Source organism: Mirounga angustirostris, unplaced genomic scaffold (genome assembly GCF_029215605.1).
Source record: "Mirounga angustirostris isolate CCGP_5_RB_7025 unplaced genomic scaffold, mMirAng1.0.hap1 SCAF_9, whole genome shotgun sequence".
NCBI lineage: Eukaryota > Metazoa > Chordata > Mammalia > Carnivora > Phocidae > Mirounga > Mirounga angustirostris.
Window position 1 is genome coordinate 60,034,753 of NW_026991717.1, and position 21,262 is coordinate 60,056,014.

The 21,262-nt window shown below is 46.7% G+C and overlaps 2 protein-coding genes across 12 annotated transcripts in view; one reads left to right on the forward strand and one right to left on the reverse strand.

Annotated features, from left to right (window-relative positions):
* Positions 1-141: 141 nt before the first annotated feature.
* LOC123861279 (creatine kinase U-type, mitochondrial) lies at positions 142-5,465 on the reverse strand. Of its 2 annotated transcripts, XM_045900200.3 has the most exons (9): positions 5,097-5,465; positions 4,253-4,451; positions 3,954-4,049; positions 3,356-3,577; positions 3,136-3,221; positions 2,894-3,017; positions 913-1,047; positions 587-712; positions 142-383 (listed from the first exon to the last, which is right to left on the reverse strand). In XM_045900200.3, exons 1-9 carry the CDS (start codon positions 5,243-5,245, stop codon positions 267-269), a joined length of 1,254 nt encoding a protein of 417 aa, XP_045756156.1. In that variant the 5' UTR covers positions 5,246-5,465; the 3' UTR covers positions 142-266. The 2 variants fall into 2 exon arrangements, with proteins under 2 accessions (XP_045756156.1, XP_064426615.1); XM_064570545.1 differs by lacking the exon at positions 4,253-4,451 and having other exon boundaries at positions 5,097-5,233.
* Positions 5,466-9,031: 3,566 nt separating this feature from the next.
* Positions 9,032-21,262, forward strand: part of PPIP5K1 (diphosphoinositol pentakisphosphate kinase 1) — a 46,405-nt gene continuing 34,174 nt past the window's right edge. For all 10 annotated transcript variants that reach the window (XM_054513566.2, XM_045900206.2, XM_045900210.2 and 7 more), the window contains exons 1-18: positions 9,032-9,106; positions 12,999-13,094; positions 13,373-13,547; positions 14,008-14,203; positions 14,637-14,727; positions 14,948-15,033; positions 15,362-15,516; positions 15,648-15,749; positions 16,202-16,363; positions 16,476-16,597; positions 17,654-17,755; positions 17,997-18,083; positions 18,197-18,272; positions 18,417-18,526; positions 18,612-18,694; positions 18,862-18,993; positions 19,160-19,281; positions 19,574-19,756. In XM_054513566.2, the coding sequence (XP_054369541.1) occupies positions 13,401-13,547; positions 14,008-14,203; positions 14,637-14,727; positions 14,948-15,033; positions 15,362-15,516; positions 15,648-15,749; positions 16,202-16,363; positions 16,476-16,597; positions 17,654-17,755; positions 17,997-18,083; positions 18,197-18,272; positions 18,417-18,526; positions 18,612-18,694; positions 18,862-18,993; positions 19,160-19,281; positions 19,574-19,756 (1,956 nt within the window). In that variant the 5' untranslated portion in view covers positions 9,032-9,106; positions 12,999-13,094; positions 13,373-13,400. The remainder of the gene's footprint in view (positions 9,107-12,998; positions 13,095-13,372; positions 13,548-14,007; positions 14,204-14,636; positions 14,728-14,947; positions 15,034-15,361; positions 15,517-15,647; positions 15,750-16,201; positions 16,364-16,475; positions 16,598-17,653; positions 17,756-17,996; positions 18,084-18,196; positions 18,273-18,416; positions 18,527-18,611; positions 18,695-18,861; positions 18,994-19,159; positions 19,282-19,573; positions 19,757-21,262) is intronic.

Below are 21,262 nucleotides of genomic sequence, written 5' to 3' on the forward strand. Positions count from 1 at the left end.
CTTTCCACCCACCTGAGAATCAGTGTTCCTGGCATGCCATATCTGGAGTCTTCTTTCCATCATAAATAACCCCACTGCTTTTTTTCCTTTCCTGGAGGCTAGACCCTCCTCACCCCAACCATTAGAAATAACACAGACAGCTAGAGCATAGCAAGGAGTCTTTACTAGGACAGAAGGAGTTGGGGGCATCCAAGGCAAGTAGAATGGGCCACATTAGAATGAGCAGAACTCCTGGGGATCTTGAGTCATCTTCTGGGGAGGGGGATTTAATGTTTACTGTGGACAAGAGGTGGAGGGATGCGGATATCCTGGCCTCTCTCCAGACGCCGTTCACAATCAATCAAATAGTTTACTCCATCGATGACCAGCTGCACCAGCTCCACCTGAAGGACACTAACCCTTGACCTCTGCTTCCCATAACTTGAGTTTTATTCTTTAGCACTGATTTGCCTGCTCAAGGAACTCATTTCCAGTTGCCTCCCCACTCAACCTGAATTTCATTTCAGATTCCTGGGGCCCACTCACTGTCATATTTCAACCCCCACAGACCTATGCCTCTCCTCACCCTAATCCCTAAGGATCTCACCTCTGACTTGCCCAGTCGGTCCAAATTAGAGATGTCAAAGACACTGCCTGTGGCAGCTGTGTCCACTCCTCCAGTACCACGCTTTTGGAGCCTTAAGTTCTCCAGGATCTTTGGGAAGCGGCTATCCTAGAGGGGAGGAGATAGGGGTTGGGGCGGGGTCAGTAGGGGGCAGAGACTTGTTTTACCCTGAACATGCTCAGAGCTCTTTCCCCTGACATTTTCCAGACATAATATGTCTGGCTCCTTTCCAAAATGCTCCCACCCTCCCATCCACACACAGCCACCTTCCTCACCCACACCCTGCTCTAACCCCACAATTCCTTTACTTTGCTTAGCAGGGGCAGTTTGACGTGCACTCCTGCCCGAAGTCCAGTGCCCAGGTTAGACGGACAGGTCAAGATGTATCCCAAACGCTCATTCCACATGAACTCCCAGCCACGTTCCTGGATCAGCCGCTCCACCTGAGTCCATAAAGGCTCTGTTAGTGAAAAGTCAGGGATATGTGAACCCTCCCTTAGCCAGACCTACAGGAACTCTAAAAGTATATCTAGAACCAGAAACTTGGGCTGTGAAAGAATGACATTGCTGTGTGTGTGTGTGTGTGTAAGTGGCCTGTTATTATCATGCATACAAGGTAATTTTGATGTTGCAAGGCCATGATGGTGAGATTACAGCAAAATATCTTGTGTGTGGAAGAAGAGAAACTTGGGAGAATGATGCATTCGGGATGATCTAGGGAAATGAGTGGAGGTGGTAAACTGAACTGAGAAAGGGATGATTATTCAATGAGCTCAGCATGCATGGATTATCTTTGCTTTGCTAATGAGCCTAGAGTTTGGAAGGGTTCTTTCACACATAAAATGAGGGTGTAGGCTTTGCAATAGGAAGAGGCAAGAAAGCCTTCTGTTAGCTGTGGGAAAAGTACATGTGAGAAGGCAGAGAGAAAGGTGCAAACAGTCTAGAAGAACCGGACTCATACTTATGGGTGTGCAAGAGGGGTTGGAGAGGGGAGTATGGGAAGGGTGTTTTGTTTCACTTCAGCATCCTAATCATGGAGATGACCATTAGAGTTCAAGAGATGGGGATCTGCCAGAGTGATGGACATGAAAACTACCTAACATGAGTAAAGGGGACCCTATTCATAGTTCAGGAAAAATCCATGGCATGGGGGGAGGTTATCTAATAGGCTGAACAAGAGGAAACCCTTCCATTAAAAAATAATAACAGGGAATGCCTGGGTGGCTCAGTCGTTAAGCGTCTGCCTTCGGCTTAGGTCATGATCCCAGGGTCCTGGGATTGAGCCCCGCATCGGGCTCCCTGCTCAGCGGGGAGTCTGCTTCTCCCTCTCCCACTCCCCCTGCTTGTGTTCCCTCACTCACTGTGTCTCTCTCTGTCAAATAATAAATAAAATCTTTAAAAAATAATAATAATAATAATAACAGGAGCTAACACTGAACATTTACTATGGGCCAGGCATGTTACATGCATTATCTCATTTGATCCCCACAACAACATAAAATGTAGGAAGCTTTACTATCCCAATTTTACAGATGAGAAACCTGAGGCATATCATTTGAAAAGTACTCCCCTACCCACTTAGAGTCAGAATATGTTATCTGTTATTTGCCAAAAACAGTAAAAACTTCCCAGCTAGAATTTAAAAGAGGAGGAGCTCTCTGTCTTTACAGGTCCAAAATAGAATTGTATATATGAGAACATACAATAAGAACTGGGTTTATGGGGATTTCTAATCTAGAATAGAATATGGAGACCTAATCCATGTAAGATTAAGGAATTCTGTAGAGCCACACATTCTGGAACTTAAGCCATTCCATCTTCCATTTTCCCCGGTCTCCCTCCTACTCTCAGCTTAAACCCTAGACATGATACTTTAGCAAGAATGACAGAATCCAGAGCCAAGGCCTACCTTGGTTCAGAACTGGGTAGTTACAATGGAATCACGAATACACCAATCTTTCACTCCCTACATTGATCCAGGCTCAAACTTTTCCTTATCTGCACACTCCCCACATCCCGGGCACTGACCCACTATCTCAGTTATTCCTTCTTTGTCTTATCTGGCAACTGCTTTATTTACCTTAGGCTCCTAACATTCTTTCTCTCTATTCTTGGGTGACCATCTATCCTGGTTTTCCCTGGACAGTCCTGATATATTGTCCTGAAGTGATTGACAGTGATCCCCTTTGCCATCAAAAGTGTCCTGAGTTGGTTGATAAATTATACAGTCTAGTCTTTGTTTTTTCCTTATGTCCTCCCACCTAGTTCCCTTATACATTCTTCTCCAACCTCTTTGAGGCCTCGACAGAATCTTTCAAACACTCTCTTCATGTTGCCACCCTTCTCCATGGAGATGACCCGTGTATGATCCTCCTCATTCACCCAGATCAAGAAGTTCTTCTCATTGTTGTGCCTGAAAGCAGAAAAGAGGAAAAGACAGGGATCAAGAGGCAGGTCAAGAACTGGAAGAGACAGAGGAATAAAAGGCACTTAACAGCATGGGGACAAAAGAGGTAAGGTAAGCCTCATACCAGATCCCACGAGCATCTGGCCAGTCTCGAGCCATTCCTGCTGCAGTCAGCAATGGGGACACAGGCTTATCAAATAGGAAGTGATCCTGAGGCAAGTAAAAGGACTTGGTTTAAGAATCTTCACAGTAGCCCCTGGGCCTCTGTCTCATCTGGCCCACCCTCCCCTCTGACTCTAATTTCCATCTGCTCCTCAATCCTGCTCCCTCTCAAGGCCCCTCACATCAATAAGCTGCTGCTGCTCAGCCTCTGTCATCTCACTGAGCCGATAGTAACGTCCAGCCAGGTCACCCTTCAGTCCACTCAGTGCATCCACTACAACACGTTCCACTTCTCGTCGCTCTGCCCGAGTGCAGGCTGGAGGAAGACTGAGTCCGCGGATACTTCGGCCAGTTCTGACTCTCGAGGACAATACATACCTCTCATCAAAGTAGCCAGAACGGATCTAGGGAATCAGAGAAATTAATATAAGTCACAGACACAGTGGGTGGGAACTGAGGGCCTAGGGGAAGGAGAGACCTTAAGGACTGTAGGGACCCTCACTGCATGCACTGGAAGGAGAAGTTCAACGAGCAAGTACTCCAACTGAAGGGAGCATTATGAACCCTCCCTCAAACTGCTGACTTTGGGGTATGGTCATTCTCATCCACCCTCTCCTCTCCATATCCGCTGCTTCTTAAGATACAATTCCTCCCCCCACACCAACACTAAAAGCTCAGCAGTCTAATGACTCCGAGTCAGGAAATAATTAAGGTGAAGGGATTAGAGAAACAGTGTTGTACATGAGGCAATGCAAATCAGATGGGGAATATCTGACCTACCTTGCTGGCATCCAGGTCAGTGGTATGTTTCATTGTTTGGGGGTCATATCCATTGTGTCGCTCTTGTATCACAGGATCAAACAGCTCAGCAAATACCTGATGGGGAATTAAGAGGGAGAGGGTGGTTAAAAAGAGGAGATCCCTTTTCAGGCTTTAGTTGTGGATTGATTTCACTGGGTCAGAAAACGTGAGTATGGAAGGTCCAGCCTTAAAGGAAAGTGAAGGGTCTGTAGGGGGAAGGAGCTGGGATTACTGGGAAGATGAGTTGGGTCACCAGGGAGACTCTGGGGGCCCCCTACCTCATAGGTCTCCTCATCTCCAGCTACCATGCCCACAGTCTTGATGAAGGGGTGGCCGGGGTTGTCCACGCCAGTCTGGATACACTGATCTAGCGTCCAACCAGTGGGTGTGGTCTTGTCGCAGAGCCGGGCATAGACTGCTGGGGTCAGGTGACTGGCCATGCAGTTGTTGTGCTTTCGGAGGTCTGGGTACTCAGCGCTAGGGAGGGGGTACCCAGTAACCATGGAGGGAGGGCACAGGGGGCCTAGACCCAGTGCAGTCACCTGGGAGCTATCCAGTTATCCATATCTGGCTTTGCTCCTTGTGAGGAGGGGAGATTAGAGGGGGCCTAAACCTTGGTAATCTCTTTAGGGACTTTCAGGGTCTATTCTTTCCCAACAGTTCTAGCTTCCTCTCAGCGACCGGCTCAATTCCCCCAGATTTGCTCAGTTCTTTCCTACCATTAGCACAGCATCAGGGATGGGGGAAGGGCAAGACCAAAGAGGGGAATTCAGGAAATGGGGGGAAACAGCAGGAAAGGAGATGGAGGAAAGCGAAAAGGATAGTTACTGGTCTCTCAATTAGGGATTTGGGCAGAGTAGGGGCAGCCAGAACTCACAGGGCCAGAACGGGTCTTGGGGGCGGGGACTGCGCGTTACAGGTCCCCAGGAATGCGTTAGCCTCACGGTTTTGGCCTCAATCCCTAACCCACTGAGGTCTCCAGATTGCACAGCACTCCACTCCAGAGGCTTCGTGATTATAACCCTTCTCTGTTGCCCGGGTCCTCATCTCCATTCCCATCTTCGTTCCCGTCACCACCCCCCACCCCACCCCCCCACACCCCTGCGCCTCAGACACTGATACCTCGGGGGATACAGCCTTCGTCGTTCACTGGCAGCTCTTACAGGTTCCGGGCGGAGCAGAAACCCAGCGGCTAGAGACCCAGCTCCAGCCAAAGCCAGGAGCCTGAGCCCCGGGCGGGCGGACAGCAGACGAGAGAAGGGACCAGCCATGGCTTGAGGGACCGGCTACTCAATCCCGAGGCTGGAGCTGGCGCAGGGCAGGAACGGGGAGGGAGGATGCAACCAGGAAGATTGAGGGCCGGAACTGGGTGCGAGGCTGGAGCCGAAATGGGGGCCGGAGTGGAGGCTGGAGCCGGAGACGGAGCGGGTTCCAACCAGACTGCAGGAGAGGCGCAATGAGCTAGCGGCGGGCGGTGGAGGAGAGGGAGGCCCCAGCTGCAGTCTCCAGGGGTGGGGCTCATGCAGGCCCCGCCTTTCCGCCTGCGACCAAGCTAGGTGTGCGGGGGCCGAGGTGGGAAGCACCGACAGGTAGATTAGGGGACCAACTCTAGGCTGGGGACGCGGACCCACCTGAGACGAGGTCGCCCAGATTTCAGCACCAAGTACAGGACAGCACCCGAGGGGACCCGCGAAAGGCTAAACACCCTTCCCCCAAGCCTCTCCATTTAATCGGGAACCCGATTCGTCACTCTGGGTGTTAAAGGGTGACATTGTACAACCTCTTCTCTAGTTTTCGGCCTTCCCCAGCAACCTCTTCATAATCTCAGGGGAGGCGGCCGTGGGGAGAAACCGCGGAATAAGTACAGATACCAGAGAAAGACAAGAAGGAAGCACAGAGAGGCAGATAGTGGGAAAGACGCCTGGTGGCTCAAGGTCACCTTTTCCTTAGAACCAGGAAGAGGACGAAGGCACCCTTCTGCCACAGCTGTGCTATTCTTACAAGGTTGTGGAAGAATTCCCTGAGAGGAACTCGAGAAACATTAACTCTTATCCCATTTATATTGTGTTCCCTACCCCCACTCAGCCCCCAAGCCTGAAGCCCTGTCCTGCCTCCACTTCTCATGATCTCCAGCTTTCCTCACCCCCTCCCCTCCTCTCCATCTTCTACTTCACCTTCGAACTTTTAATTCTTCGTGCTTTATCCAGCTTCAGAAGTGTTTGCTGCCCACAGGACTCCCTCTGAGTATTCTCTGCAAGCTTGCCTACCTGTTGGTCGCCCTGGGTATGGAGCTGGGGCTGGGCAGGGAATCGTTAGTTTCCTCTTTCTCCTCTCCCTTCTCTTCCCTCTTTGTACCTTCCAGTTCCTGGGCTGGAGGGGAGTATAAGGTGAAGTGAAGGGTGTGGTAAGATGACGACGTGTAGGAATGGGACAGGCAGGCACAGGTCTCCAACCACCACAAGTGTTGCTTCTCTTAGTTCCCTAATGCTGTTTAATACAGAGTGTAAAGGGGAGTGGTGTTCAAGGGCTAAAGTTACCAGGGAATCTCTGCCTTCCTACTGGTCTTCTGTCCTCTCTCCTCACAAGGTGTGTATTCAGATTTGAGAGGGTGTGTTCCCACAGTTCAAAGTGTGACTTACATGTGACTTGACCTTTGTCCTGGCAGGAAAGAGAATGAATGCTGGAGCCAAAATAGAGATGTGGGGCTTCAGTATGGAAAGTCAGTTAAGGTGGGGTACGTATGATGGTGTTAGTCCCTTCTCTCAGCTATCTTGGTGTACCCACAAGATAGTAAGATACTTGGAAATCTTATTTGAGAAAGATAAATTCCCTTCACATTGTCCTCTGGCCCCACTGATGAGACCCCACCCCTATACTCTGATTCCCTTTATTCCTCTCAGTCTTCTCCTGTGTTCCTTTTCCTCCCTTCCTCATTTCTTGGTATCCTTAGAAGCCATCCCCCTCTCTTCTGTGTCTGTCACTTAATTCCTTCTTCTGGTAAGAGAACAAATATCAGAGAATAGAGTTCTACAATTAGAGTCACTTTTGGAGAGATGGAAAATGTTACCTGTGGGCTCAGTGTCTAGGTTAAGGAGTAGTTATGAGCAAGCAAATATAATTACTTGGAATGGTGTATATTTACCCAGATAAAGAAAGGAGATAATCTTTCAGAGCAGTAGGGTTGTTATTTGATTGAGGGTGGTTACTAAGATTAAAGAGGTAGGAAACAAGAAGAGAGAATTACAGAAGGAAAAATAAGACTTGCCCAGAGGAATAGAGAAAGCACTCAAGTTTGGAGACTAGCTGTCCAAATTTGAGTACTAGCTCCGCTGAGAAAAGACATGTATTTGTGTACTTTTCTTATTCCCTGTGAGCCTCTAACAGCCACATAATGTATTAATGCTCACTTTAAAAAATTATCCTATGGCATACAGGAAGTAATTGATATATATATATATATATGTGTATATATATATATATTTGATTTCTTTAACGATAATGATATCAATACTACTTAACATTTATAAAGCACTTTACAATTATAAGGAAGTCTTGTATGTATTATTTCATTGAACTGGATTGTTCTAATGGATGACCAGGGACTGAGCCTACATTTTTCCGGGGGGTGGGGGAGGTGAGAAGACAAGTTAATTAACTAGAAGATGTTTTAATAACTTGTTTGAAGGGTTGGAGTGGTGAGAGAACATGAGCCTAAGCAGAACTAAGGAGGATTCTATTTCCCTTAGGGACGGTCCTTAGAATCATCCCTATCTCATTCAGGATGCCTTGGGGTCAGTATAATGAGGCACCTGACTGAAAAGTGGTAGGATCCCTGAAGTTGCAGAGGAAAAACATGGAACTTGGGATTGTCTTGGCCAGGGAAACCTAAGTAAGAATGAAAAGATAAGAATAAAAATGCAGGGGCGCCTGGGTGGCTCAGTCGTTAAGCATCTGCCTTCAGCTCAGGTTATAATCTCAGGGTCCTGGGATCGAGCCCTGCATGGAGCCCCGCATGGAGCCCCGCATGGAGCCCCGCATGGAGCCCCGCATGGAGCCCCGCATCGGGCTCCCTGCTCGGGAAGCCTGCTTCTCCCTCTCCCACTCCTCCTGCTTGTGTTCCTGCTCTCGCTGTGTCTCTCTTTGTCAAATAAATAAATAAAATCTTTTAAAAAAGAATAAAAATGCAAACATATACAAAATGCTTTCATATAATCAGTACCTTATGATTAGTTTTTTTTTTAAATATTGTATTTATTTATTTCACAGAGAGAGAGCACACGTGCACAAGCAGGGGGAGTGGTAGGCACAGGGAGAGGGGGAAGCAGGCTCCTGTAGAGCAGGGGAGACCGATGAGGGTCTCGATCCTACGGTCCTAGCGGACGTTTAACCGATGGAGCCACCTAGGCACCCCTGATTAGGTTTTTAAACCACTCTCTTACAGACGGAGAAATGGAGGCTGAGGGAAGTTCAGTGACTTGTCCAAAGCTGCACAGCTATTAAAGGCAAGGCCAGGATTCAAACCCAGGTTTGTCTGGTTCCAAGGCTGGGGGAGGGGTAAAGAACAAGCCCAGTGTGAAGATGGGAACCATCTTGCCCAGTCTTCCATGTCCATCCTTTTTGTTGTCTCCTCCCTAAATAAGTGTCTTTGTTCCTTCCCTTAATTTTCCGATTTGTTTTTCTCATTGTCTCTTTTCGTCTCCAGTCTACTCTACATCTGTTAACATTTTCAACCTACATCTATTGGCTAAGTATGTCATACTCCTTTTGTTTTAAAAAACAAACAGAAAACCTGGTTTTGTTCTCAAGGACGTGCAATGGCACAAATTGTGCCTCTTCCTCTGCATCTTGCTTCTTCCCTGCTCTTGGTTTCACTGTAAAGTCTCTGTCTAAACGAAGCATCTGAGCTGTGCCAACGCAGAAATCGGAGGAAGGGGAGCATCAGGTTGCACTCCCTCCCTACAGCCGCTAGGGGCCACCCTCCTCCACGCAGAAGTGCAGGCCAACGCAGCCTGACTCTGTTGCCGGTGCGCGCCCTCCGCTGATTGGTGACACGGCAGAGAAGCCGCGCTTTGATTGGGCTGCTGTCAGGTGTCGCTGACGGCAGGTTCGGCTGCGCGAACGCAGGGAGGCGGGTGAGCGAGGGCCGGGGGCGGTGGGGGAGTGGCTGGGGGCTGGGGGCGGTATCTGAGGCGGTGGGCTGGGTAGAGTGGGCTCTGGTGGTGCTGAGGGCAGTGTTTAGTACCGGCTGGGGGCAGCTTCCGAAAGAGGCCCAGGGAAGAGGCCTCAGTGTCAGCGTAGGGAGAGTAAGGCGGGGGCGGGCGAAGGCTGGTGGAATCGCATCGGAGGGCGGCATTCGTGACCGGGAGCTGTGTGAGGAGAGACACCGGAGGGGGTCAGCAAGAGAAGAGAGGGGTTTGAGGATTTGCGGGGAGCGGAGGCAGCAGGGGAGCGGGTCAGGGTGGGGAGGTCTGTGTGAGGAAGGGTGGAATGGAGTCGACGCGGGAGAGGATCGCTGCAGGCTGGGCTTGTTGCAGAGAGGAGGGGACCCTGGAGAGAGCGAGTGTAAGGACGGAATGGATCGTAGGCATTCTTTGTGGGGGATCATTGAGGGTTCGATACAAATATGTTACGAAGTGTGACTCATCGGCGGGTTTGGAGGGCTGCTTAATGCTGGAGAATCACTAAGTGAGAGGATTAGTTGGACTATTAATTGGATTAGTTGATCAGTGTGGGGGAGGGGCAGCAGTGTCGTGAGTGGTGGGGGGGTCAGTGGAGAGTCATTGTAGCAAATTAGGGGAAGAAAGGAGCGTGAGTGGGCTGATAAACAAGGGCATCAGCACAATTCATCAGTGTCAGAATATGGGTATATATGAAGGAGTAAGCATTGCATCTAGAGGGAATTTAGGTGGGAAGAAGATCGTGTTGGTGGCCTGAGGAGTTTTACTATGTTGGAAATATTCCTGCTTGGACTGTGTATTGAGGTTTCCCCTTCACCACTAATGGTGCCCTCTATTAAGTGCATGGTGATTAAGGAAATTCGAGGACTACTGCAAACAACCCTGAATTCTAAGGGATAAAAAAGTTACGCAGTTTACCCTCTCTTCTACCCCCTCTTCAGATCTGATTTAACATCTGTGTTTCTGAGATTACCCGTCTCAGAACGGTACCCCATCCTCTCTCCCTACCTACCTATCTTCTCCCCACCTCTGACCCTCCCTTTTTTCCATCCGTTTGCATTGATTCAGGCAGGAGGTAGACTGCCCTTTAGTCCTTTTGTAGAGCGAGAAGTTTTCTTTTGTTTCGCAACAAAGTATTGAAGGAGAGGGGGTTGGGGAGAAGGGCACAGAAAACTGGGGAATAGCTCTTGGAATACCACATCAAATCCCAGCCTCTCTCAGAGGTACATCTAAATAAATCCTGGCTTATATCATAGCTATTTCTGTCAGGCTTCTATCTTTGCTTTGTTAAGTATGAATTTAGGCCTTTCCGTCTCTCTTTAGCCCCGTATTTGTGAACAGACTCTTCCGCATTCTATTACCATCCTCTGTTATAAAGTTATATAATAGAATTTCAGGAAAATGACTATACATTCAGTAGAAAACCAGGAAGGACTTAATGGAAAAAAGGGTGAAGGGTTAGGAATCTTAGACATGAGAGAAAACCCCTGCTTCAGATAAGGTATAAAGGTGCAAGAAAATTCTGCTTGTTTAAACTATACAGGGACCTTGGGAATGCCACAAATCATGGAAGTTGGGTCAGGTCACTAAAAAGGAGTTCAAAGAAATAGCCTGTTAATCAGGAGGGGGAGTGTATGAAGATCTGCAATAGACAACTGGAAATTTTTTTTTTAAGATTTTATTTATTTATTTGAGTCAGAGTGAGAGAGCACAAGCCGGGGAGGGAGAGGGAGAAGCAGATTCCCCACTGAGCAGGGAGCCCAACTGGGCCTCAATCCCAGGACCCCAGGATCATGACTTGGATTCTGACGCTTAACTGACTGAGCCACCCAGGCGCCCTGACAACTGGAAATGTTAAGTCTAAGGAGCGTGTTGTGGTTGACCAGTGGAGACAAGCAGATGGTAAAGACTAGAAAGGTTAAGGGCTGCATAAAGGTTAGCTCTTTCTAATTAAAGGTGCAAATCCCACTTGCAATGGAAGGGTTTTAAATAAAAATACAAAATAATTGTTGGAGACCATTTAAAAAGTCTGTAAGACGAAATCCGTTTACTTAAGGTGTTTCTGGCTTTCATTAGAGTCATTGGTTAGTATTTCTGAGAACTTTTGGAGAATGTGAAAAATCGCTGCTGGGTGACTCAATTTTATTTTTGGAAAAAAGCAGCATACCCATATCCCTGCACTTTAGTATTAACAAATGTTAACCTTTTGTGTATTTGCTTTAGATTTTTTTTAAAAAATTGAAATAAACATTACAGATAAGGTTGGAAAGTTCCACTCAGATCCTTCTCAGTTCCATTTTCCCCTCTCAGAAGTAACCACTATCATGACTTTAATGTCTTTCTTTCCAGTCCATATTTTTAGACTTTTACTAATTATGTATACAGTCATAAATACATGTAATATTTTTTACTTATGCAAACTGAATTGTACTGCCTGTGTATTTCTGCAGTTTGCATTTGGAAATTGTCCATATTGTTAAATCTTTGATTCATTTTTAAAAATCGCTGTTTATCATTTGTATGTACTACAGTGTATTTATCCATTCTACTTGTGACCTCTGAGTTTTCAGTTCTTCCCATTACCAGCAGTGAGGTTATGAACATCTTTGCCCATGTCTTGTTATGTGGGAGAGTTTTTTTTTTTTTAAAGATTTTATTTATTTATTTGAGGGAGAGAGAATGAGAGACAGAGAGCATGAGAGGGAGGAGGGTCAGAGGGAGAAGCAGGCTTCTCGCCGAGCAGAGAGCCCAATGCGGGACTCGATCCCGGGACTCCAGGATCATGACCTGAGCCGAAGGCAGTCGCTTAACCAACTGAGCCACCCAGGCGCCCGGGAGAGTTTTTTATAGCAGAAATTCTCAACCTCGACACTACTGACATTTTGGACTAGATAATTCTTTGTTGTGGGGGAATATCCTATGCGTTTTAAACTGTGAAGCAGCATCCTTGGCCTCTACTCATTAGATGCCAATAGCACCTTCCCAGCTGTGACAACCAAAAATGCTTCCTACCAAATGTCCGATAACCAGCATAATCACAATTAGTTAAGAACCACTACGGTCGGTGTATGTATGCAGAAATGGAACTACCAGATTGTTCTGATTCAAGTATAAGTCTTAAGATGCTCTCACTGATTATGGCTCTAGACAGAATTTTTTCCTATTGTAGCTTCTGGTGTAAGGGACCTCGGCCTAGACCAGACTTGGGTCTGTAGTACCAGGACATGGCAGAGAGAAAACTGAAATTTTGGTCGAGAATGGGTTGGAGGCAATTGTATGCATGCCCGTATCCTCAACCTCCCAGTCAACACTAGACCTCTTTCCTTGACAGATTTTCTGGACTTGGGCATTTGTCTTTTAAAGTGGAGCACGTGAAGGAGGGACAGGGGACATAGAGGATTTTAATGTTCTGATATAATGCTTAGAACATAGGGTGCCCTCGGGGTGCCTGGATGGCTCAGTCGGTTAAGCGTCTGCCTTCAGCTCAGGTCATGATCCCAGGGTTCTGGGATCAGGCCCCACAGCTTCCTGCTCAGCAGGGAGCCTGCTTCTCCCTCTCCCTCTGTTGCTCCCCCTGCTTGTGCTCTCTCTCTCTGTCAAATAAATAAAATCTTAAAAAAAAAAAAAAAGAACATAGGGTGCCCTCGATAAATGTTTTTTGAGTTAATCCTTTGTAGGAATGAAGATGGGGCTTAAGGTCAAAGGCAGCTAGCTGAGTTCTCTTCTTCCCTCTGCTCTTGAATTTAATCCCTGAGTTCAACACTACTGTGGGGAGATGGTGAAGGGATAGGAACATTTGGAATGAATCAAAAATTGGAAATGCCACTCTAATCTTCTCTTCTGGTAGGAATCAACAGTAGCCTTCCATGAGGAACTGCCTTTTCCACTTGCTGCTGGAGTTAATGGTGTTTCCTGCTGGCAGAATCAGGGACATGCCAGCACTGTAAGGGTTAACCTACTTATCCTCTCACCAGTCTCATGGTTGGGAGTGGGGTGAGTGGAGAGGAAAAGGGAGACCTTGCTTTTCTCTTAGGGATCTTTAGTCATGTCAAGTCATAGCCCACGTGCCTCTTTTCCCATTGCTCCTTTTTACCAGAGTTTTGTTTCCTGTTTCCCCTAGTCTCCTTGTGGTTCCCTCTTTATTTTATCATTCCCCATGCCCCATCCCCACCACTGCCATGGGGTTTGGATTCTGAGCTAATGGGATACCCTCCATTGCAGAACGGGATGAGTGGGTGCTCCGGCGGGGATGTGGTCACTGCCGGCCAGTGAGGGCGAGAGTGCCACAGCCCACTTCTTCCTGGGAGCTGGAGATGAGGGGCTGGGCACCCGTGGAATAGGCATGAGGACGGAAGAGAGTGACAGCGAGCTCCTTGAGGATGAGGAGGATGAAGTGGTAAGACTAAGGAAAATAATGTAACTTGGTGTTGGGACCCCTTTCATGGAGAGTTGAGATTCCATTGGTTGGAGACACTTCTCTGCTCTTTCTAAATGCATAGATTTCCTGTCATAAAGAAGCCCTATCCTGATTAAGTGGAGAGGCAGTAGAGATTGGTTAAATTACTTATCTTTGAATCCCCTGCCATTATGCCCTCGTCCTGTTGTGTCATGGTTATTGGTTCTCTGGCTCTTCTGCCTGAGCACACATTTCCTACTGTGGAAAGACTCCTATTCTTTAGGCAGTAGGAATCCCTACACGCACTCCATTCTAGACCTAAGTTAGGAGACAGCATTTCTCCATAGGCCCAAAGTCCTGGCAAGAAACTCTGTGCTCAAAGGAGATGAGACAGTGTTCCCTAATAGGGATGGTCTTGGTGGGAAGTTCCTAAGTTCCTGACAGCACTTCTTCTCTATAGCCTCCTGAACCTCAGATCATTGTTGGCATCTGTGCCATGACCAAGAAATCCAAGTCCAAGCCAATGACCCAAATCCTAGAGCGACTCTGCAGGTTTGACTACCTAACTGTTATCATTCTGGGAGAAGATGTGATCCTCAACGAACCTGTGGAAAACTGGCCATCTTGCCACTGCCTCATCTCTTTCCACTCCAAAGGTTGGAGTCTGTGAAGGAAAATGGGAGGGAATGGAGTTGGGAATGCTAGACTGGGAAATGAGGTTCTTACTGTCAAGTAGTACAGAGGTCATCAGCTCTTCCTGACACACTGGAGAACAGTGCAGGGGGGGGTTTGCTTTCCCTGTATCATGGAAGAGTTGCTGGAGGTGGTTTAAAGGCCACATTCAAACCTCAGGATCTAAGGCTCTTAGGATCTCTGACAGAATTGTGTGTCTCTGGAAGGACCCTAAAAATATCTTTTTCACTTTTTCCTGATGGATATTCTAGACTTGGGAAGTTGGGCAGAAGGATAAGTGATGGGTTGGATGGGTAGAGGAGCAACTTTAGCTTTAATACATCTCTCTATTTCTCTTGCCATTTTCTCACTCTCTTTCACGTTTTTACTTTGATCTATTTCCTTTCTCTATCCCAGGATTTCCTCTGGACAAAGCTGTTGCTTACTCCAAGCTTCGAAACCCCTTTCTCATCAATGACCTGGCTATGCAGTATTACATCCAGGATAGGTATAGCTTTCTGTTGATTGGTGGGATGGGTAGCCCGGAGATCATGCCTATTTATGGAGCCCACTCTGGGAGGATCAAATAAACATGCTTAATTTTTGTAACATGCCCTCTTGAGTTCTATACCCTGATATCTACCAGTTCCTGAGCAAATGAAATCCCTAGCCTCTTCCCTTGGTCACTGTCTCCCACCTCTCCCAGCTAATTTATTTGGGGGCAACAGGAGGGAGGTGTACCGGATCCTGCAGGAGGAGGGTATTGATCTGCCTCGATATGCTGTGCTCAACCGTGACCCTGCCCGGCCTGAGGGTGAGTACCTGGCTTTGTCCAGTCCTGTCCTTGCTTTCTGTGACTTAGCCCAGTTGTCCATCCTCTAGACATCTCCATGTACTACTTATCTCAGTGAGCCTTTGGTTATTGGATTATGGGTAGAGTTAGAGCTATGTGTCCTCAAACAGAGCCTTGGACCTCTTAGGTAGATTCTACTATATTTATATACCATATAGATATTACCATATCTATTACTAAGATAGGTCATAGAGATTTGGGGGTTATGGAGATTAAAACTCAGAGAAATGGGAGTTGGAAGTATTCTGCAATTCTCAACCCTGGAAATGACCACATACCTGTCTTTCAGAATGCAACCTCATAGAAGGTGAAGACCAGGTAGAGGTAAATGGAGCTGTCTTTCCCAAGCCCTTTGTGGAGAAGCCAGTGAGTGCAGAGGACCATAATGTTTACATCTACTATCCCAGTTCAGCTGGAGGAGGAAGTCAGCGCCTCTTCCGTAAGGTATGGGAGACATTTGAACATTTGGGGAAGTCAGATAGATTGAAGGACAAGAATGAGGTTGTGGGGAGGGAAGCTGGAGGATTTGGGGACAATGTGCAGGTAACGTTTTTTCCTTCTTTTTCTTCCTGAAGATTGGCAGCCGAAGCAGCGTTTACTCTCCCGAGAGCAGTGTCCGAAAGACAGGATCATACATCTATGAGGAGTTTATGCCAACAGATGGCACAGATGTCAAGGTTATGGTGGATATAGGGATTTAAGTAGTCATAAATGTCTGGGTGGGATGGGGTGCATGGGAAGCAAGTGGAAGTGTATGGAGAGAGTCATAGAAAATAAAGCATGAATGTGATTTGCTTTCATATTCAGGTGAAGATATTGAGAGAAGTAGACCTTTACATTGTACTATCAGAGCAAGGGCAAGTGTAGCGTGGAAAATGGTATAATGTTGGTAAGTTATTTCTCAATGAGGACTAGGTAATAGCTCTGGAGGCCCAAAGAGAAACCTTCATAAGGATACTCAGGGGGACTCAGTAAGAAAAATGTCAGTCTCCTTGTTCTTTATACTCAGGGTTTTTTTGTTTTTGTTTTTGTTTTTACTCTGAAACTAGTTTACAGACCTAGTGCTCATATTATCTTCTCATATACAGGATGAGCAGTGGGCATACTCAGTGATGCTATGTACCTGCAGGTATATACAGTGGGGCCCGATTATGCCCATGCTGAAGCCAGAAAATCTCCAGCTCTGGATGGGAAGGTCGAACGAGACAGTGAAGGGAAAGAGATTCGATATCCAGTCATGCTGACTGCCATGGAAAAGCTGGTGGCCAGGAAAGTCTGCGTAGCTTTTAAGGTGGAGGAAGGCCCATGGTGGGTGGTGCTTGGAGTGAGGGTACGAGACAGGAGCAGGGGTCTGGGAAGAAAGAGTGGCTCTCTTGTTCTCATCTTGCCTCTTTGCACTGCAGCAAACAGTTTGTGGTTTTGACCTTCTTCGTGCCAATGGTCACTCCTTTGTGTGTGATGTCAATGGCTTCAGTTTTGTCAAGAATTCGATGAAATACTATGACGACTGTGCTAAGATTCTGGGGTAAGAGACACAGTGGTCTGGACTGGGCAGAATGGGCTTAGAGAAGAAAGTAAGAAAGCTTTTGCTTTATTTTAAATAGTGTAAAAAAGGATTGAAGAGGGAAAAAGGAAAATAGAAAAAGGGCTCCTTAGCCCTCTTGCCTTCCTAACGCTGCACTCTGTTAACAGTTTTATATATACCATTGTGTCTTCTTCTACCATATATAAACAAATTATATTTATTGTACTAAACATATACTATTTTAAAACTTTTCTTTTAAAAAAATTCACCACATGATATTTAAAAATGTGGAAAAAATGATGCATATGGTGAATATTCATGTATTCACTGTCAAGCTTTAGAAATAGAATATTAAGAATTGGGGCTCCTGGGTGACTCAGTTGGTTAAGTGGCCGACTCTTGATTTCTGCTCAGGTCATGATCTCAGGGTCCAGGGATCAAGCCCTATGTCCGGCTCCACACTCAGTGGGGAGTCTGCTTAAGGATTCTCCCTCTCCCTCTTCCTCTGCCCCTCTCCACACTCACATTCTCTCTGTCTCTAAAATAAATAAATAGATCTTAAAAAAAAAAAAAGAATATAGCTGAGGCCCCTACCCACCCCTTGCTAATTACATCCCTTTCCCTCCCACCCAGAGATAACGACAATCTTTAATTTGGTGTTTGTCATTCCCATGCATTTTTTTAAAAAAATTTATATATTTTAGAGAGACAGAATGTGCACTCGAGAGAAAGTGGGGGAAGGGGCAGAGGGAGAGAATCTCAAGCAGACTCCCCACTGAGCATAGAGCCTGATGTGGGGCTCAGTCTCAAGACCCATGACATCATGACCTGAGCTGAAACCAAGTGTGGGACTCTTAACCAACTGAGCCACCCAGACGCCCCTGTCATTCCCATGCATTTGTTAATACTTTTATTACATCTATGCGTTTTTTGGGGGGGCATGTTTTTAGACTTTATATAATGTATTCCTCTACAACTTGCTAGTTTTCGTGAGCTTTATTCACATGTGTGGTTCTGGTTCATTCATTTTCATACAGTTCTTCATGTTTCTTCTAGGAACACCATCATGCGGGAGCTTGCTCCACAGTTCCAGATCCCATGGTCCATCCCCACAGAGGCTGAGGACATTCCCATTGTCCCTACCACATCTGGCACTATGTGAGCAAAAGTATAAAATCTGGAGTAACCTACTTAAGGCACCTGAGTCAGACCAGTGGTTACTTTCTGACCCTCTACCATCTGACTAGTGGAGCCTGGGTATCTTCCAGGCATTTTCCTTGACCCTACCTATTTGCCTAATCTCAGATAGTTTTTCCTCTGTTCTTTGACATGTCAAATAAGATGAAATGATGGGAGTTGGTGTGGAAAGGAGAGGCTCTAACAACATTCTCTATCTTAGGATGGAACTTCGTTGTGTCATTGCAATTATCCGTCATGGGGATCGTACCCCCAAACAGAAAATGAAGATGGAGGTGACACATCCAAGGTAGGAAGAATGTCCTAATTTAGACAGGTTTTTGTGAGGGAGATGGGGATGGGGCAGCTCCCCAAGATTTTAACGGTCTTACCCCATACTGAAGCTTTTCCTTATTTCTTCAGGTTTTTCAGTCTATTTGAAAAACATGGTGGCTACAAGACGGGTAAATTAAAACTGAAGCGGCCCGAGCAGCTACAGGTAACATGTGGAATCTGGCTGGGAGGAGCAGTGCTATGGGAAAGTTAGAGAAAATAGGATTGGGGGCCTCAATGAGAGGCCAGGATGAAAGGGTAACTTGTCAGGACTTGGCCTCCTGTATGGATATCCTGTTATTTCCTCTAGGAGGTTCTGGATATCACAAGGCTGTTATTGGCTGAACTGGAGAAAGAACCAGGTGGTGAGATCGAGGAGAAGACTGGGAAACTAGAGCAGCTGAAGTCTGTGCTGGAGATGTGAGAAAGGGGATAGGAAAGGGGAGCCAATGACAGTGAGAACTGAGTGCTGGGGTAAAAAGTAAACTGTGAGTTTATCCTACAGGTATGGTCATTTCTCTGGCATCAACCGGAAGGTGCAGTTGACTTACTACCCTCATGGAGTAAAAGCTACTAATGAGGGGCAAGGTAAGATATAATACCCCCTTCCCATTACCATTCAGGTCTCTTATTCTTAAACCTTTAGATGACCTCTACCTTAAAGCACCTTTCTGGGCTCCTCAGAAGACCTGACATTTAGATGTCCCCACTATTTTCCTTAGATGAGACCTATTCACTGCCCCTTATTCCTGCAGACCCACAGCAGGAGGCCCTGGCCCCATCTCTGTTGCTAGTACTGAAGTGGGGTGGAGAACTAACTCCTGCTGGCCGTGTTCAGGCTGAGGAGCTGGGGCGAGCTTTTCGCTGCATGTACCCTGGAGGACAGGGTGAGTATTTTGGAGGTAACTAGCAGGGCTTGGATAAGATGATTAGAGAATAAGTTGGGGGAATGAACAGTTAGAGGCAATGGGGAAGTTAATGGGGGAAAGAGCATTCTTCCTTCCATGTGGGTATTTATAGCAGTCCATTCCTGTTCCTCCCCTTTACCCCCAGGTGATTATGCTGGCTTCCCCGGTTGTGGGCTGCTTCGTCTCCATAGCACTTTCCGCCACGATCTCAAGATCTATGCCTCTGATGAGGGCCGTGTCCAAATGACTGCTGCAGCCTTTGCCAAGGTGCACACTTACAGTTCTCCCACAGTCCCAGCTTCCGTTAGGTAGAGAAACCAAGAGTTTGGAGAACTAGTTGGAAAATGTCAGGATGTTTATGTGCTGACTCAGAGAAGTTTCTGCTTGTGTTTGACCCATTCTATACTACTGAGAATGAGCTGAGAATAATTAGTGGGGGTAGGCCCCTTGACCTATACCCCTCCTCTCCAAGCCAGCTCCCATTTGATCTCTGGGACCATGTAGGCCTAGAGGACGTAGACTGGAAGGAAAACTAATAGATGTTTTGCTTCCTCTCCAGGGCCTTCTGGCTCTAGAAGGAGAGCTAACACCCATTTTGGTACAAATGGTGAAGAGTGCCAACATGAATGGGCTCCTGGACAGTGATGGCGATTCCTTGAGCAGCTGCCAGCATCGGGTGAAGGCTCGACTGCACCATATTTTGCAGCAGGATGCCCCTTTTGGTCCTGAGGATTACGATCAGGTCAGGCTCTCCCTATTTTTGTGCCCAGCATACCCCCATCCCAAATTCCTGGACTTCTAAATAATAGTGATCAGTAATGGTGCTTACTACATGGTAGGCACTGCTTTCCATACATTATCTCATTTAATCCTTACCCTTTGAGGTAAGTATGGGCCTACAATCTCTTATCCACAGTTTCAACAGCAAAAAAGATTTGGCACCAAGATTCATTTGGTAGCAAAACCTGACATGATAAGACTATTTCTAATTCGTATTTATTTTGTTTAGTGTGAATCATCATATATTGTGCTGCAGAAACGTAAATGTGTTTAGTTATGCGCTAAGCCCTGTTGGAGATACTATATAACATGTGGCATATGTACTATATTAGCTTCCTAAAGTCTGAAAAAGTCTCAGTTCCAAAACTCAGCAGGTCCCAAGGATTCTGAATGAAATAATGTTTCAGTTATCTATTGATGCATAAAAAACTACCCCAAGGGGCGCCTGGGTGGCTCAGTTGGTTAAGCGACTGCCTTCGGCTCAGGTCATGATCCTGGAGTCCCTGGATCGAGTCCCGCATCGGGCTCCCTGCTCGGCAGGGAGCCTGCTTCTGCCTCTGACCCTCCCCCCTCTCATGTGCTCTCTCTCCCTCATTCTCTCTGTCTCAAATAAAAAACAAACAGGGCGCCTGGGTGGCTCAGTCGGTTAAGCGACTGCCTCTGGCTCAGGTCATGATCCTGGAGTCCCGGGATCGAGTCCCGCATCGGGCTCCCTGCTCGGCAGGGAGCCTGCTTCTCCCTCTGACCCTCCCCCCTCTCATGTGCTCTCTCTCATTCTCTCTCTCTCAAATAAATAAATAAAATCTTTAAAAAAAAAACCAAAAAAACAAAAACAAAAAAAAAACTACCCCAAAACTCAGTGACTTAAAATGATATCCATTCTGTTATCTTACTCATAGTTCTAGGCTCAGCTGGTCTTGACTGGGCTGTCTCCTAAAATTGTCCAGATACTGGCCAGGTTTTGGGGCTGAAACCATCTGAAGGCTCGACTGGGTTGCTGAGATGGCTGGGCTTTCTCCTTCTTCTTGCTCTCCCTGTAATCTTAGAGCCTCTCCTCTCCACATGTTTTCTCCATGTGGTTTCTTAGCATTGTAGCCAGACTTCTTAAATGGTAGCTTAGGACACCCCAAAACCAGAAGCTTCCAAGCTGTTTTTTTTTTTTAAGATTTTATTTTTTTATTATTATTTTTAAAATTGTATTTCTTTATTTGAGAGAGAGAGCACATATGCACACACACTTCGGGGGAGGGGCAGAGGGAAATGGAGAGAGAGTCTTTTAAGCTGACTCTACGCTGAATGTGGACCACAACACAGAGCTTAATCTCACAACCCTGAGATCATGACCCAGCCAGAACCAAAAGTCAGACACTTAACCAACTGTGCCACCCAGGTGCCCCTATTTTTAAGGTTGTGATCTCATGGTTGTGAGATCGAGTCCCACGTCAGGCTCCCCACTCACTGGGGAGTC

Bases quoted from the DNA above. Each gene is read 5' to 3' on its own strand.
- LOC123861279 (XM_045900200.3), bottom strand. From the start codon at position 5,245: ATGGCTGGTCCCTTCTCTCGTCTGCTGTCCGCCCGCCCGGGGCTCAGG. The intron at 3,018-3,135 runs GTATGAGGCTTA...TTCTGCTTTCAG, and splicing joins CCAGATGCTCGTGGGATCTG to GCACAACAATGAGAAGAACT. The intron at 384-586 runs GTGAGATCCTTA...AGTGTCCTTCAG, and splicing joins ACCGACTGGGCAAGTCAGAG to GTGGAGCTGGTGCAGCTGGT.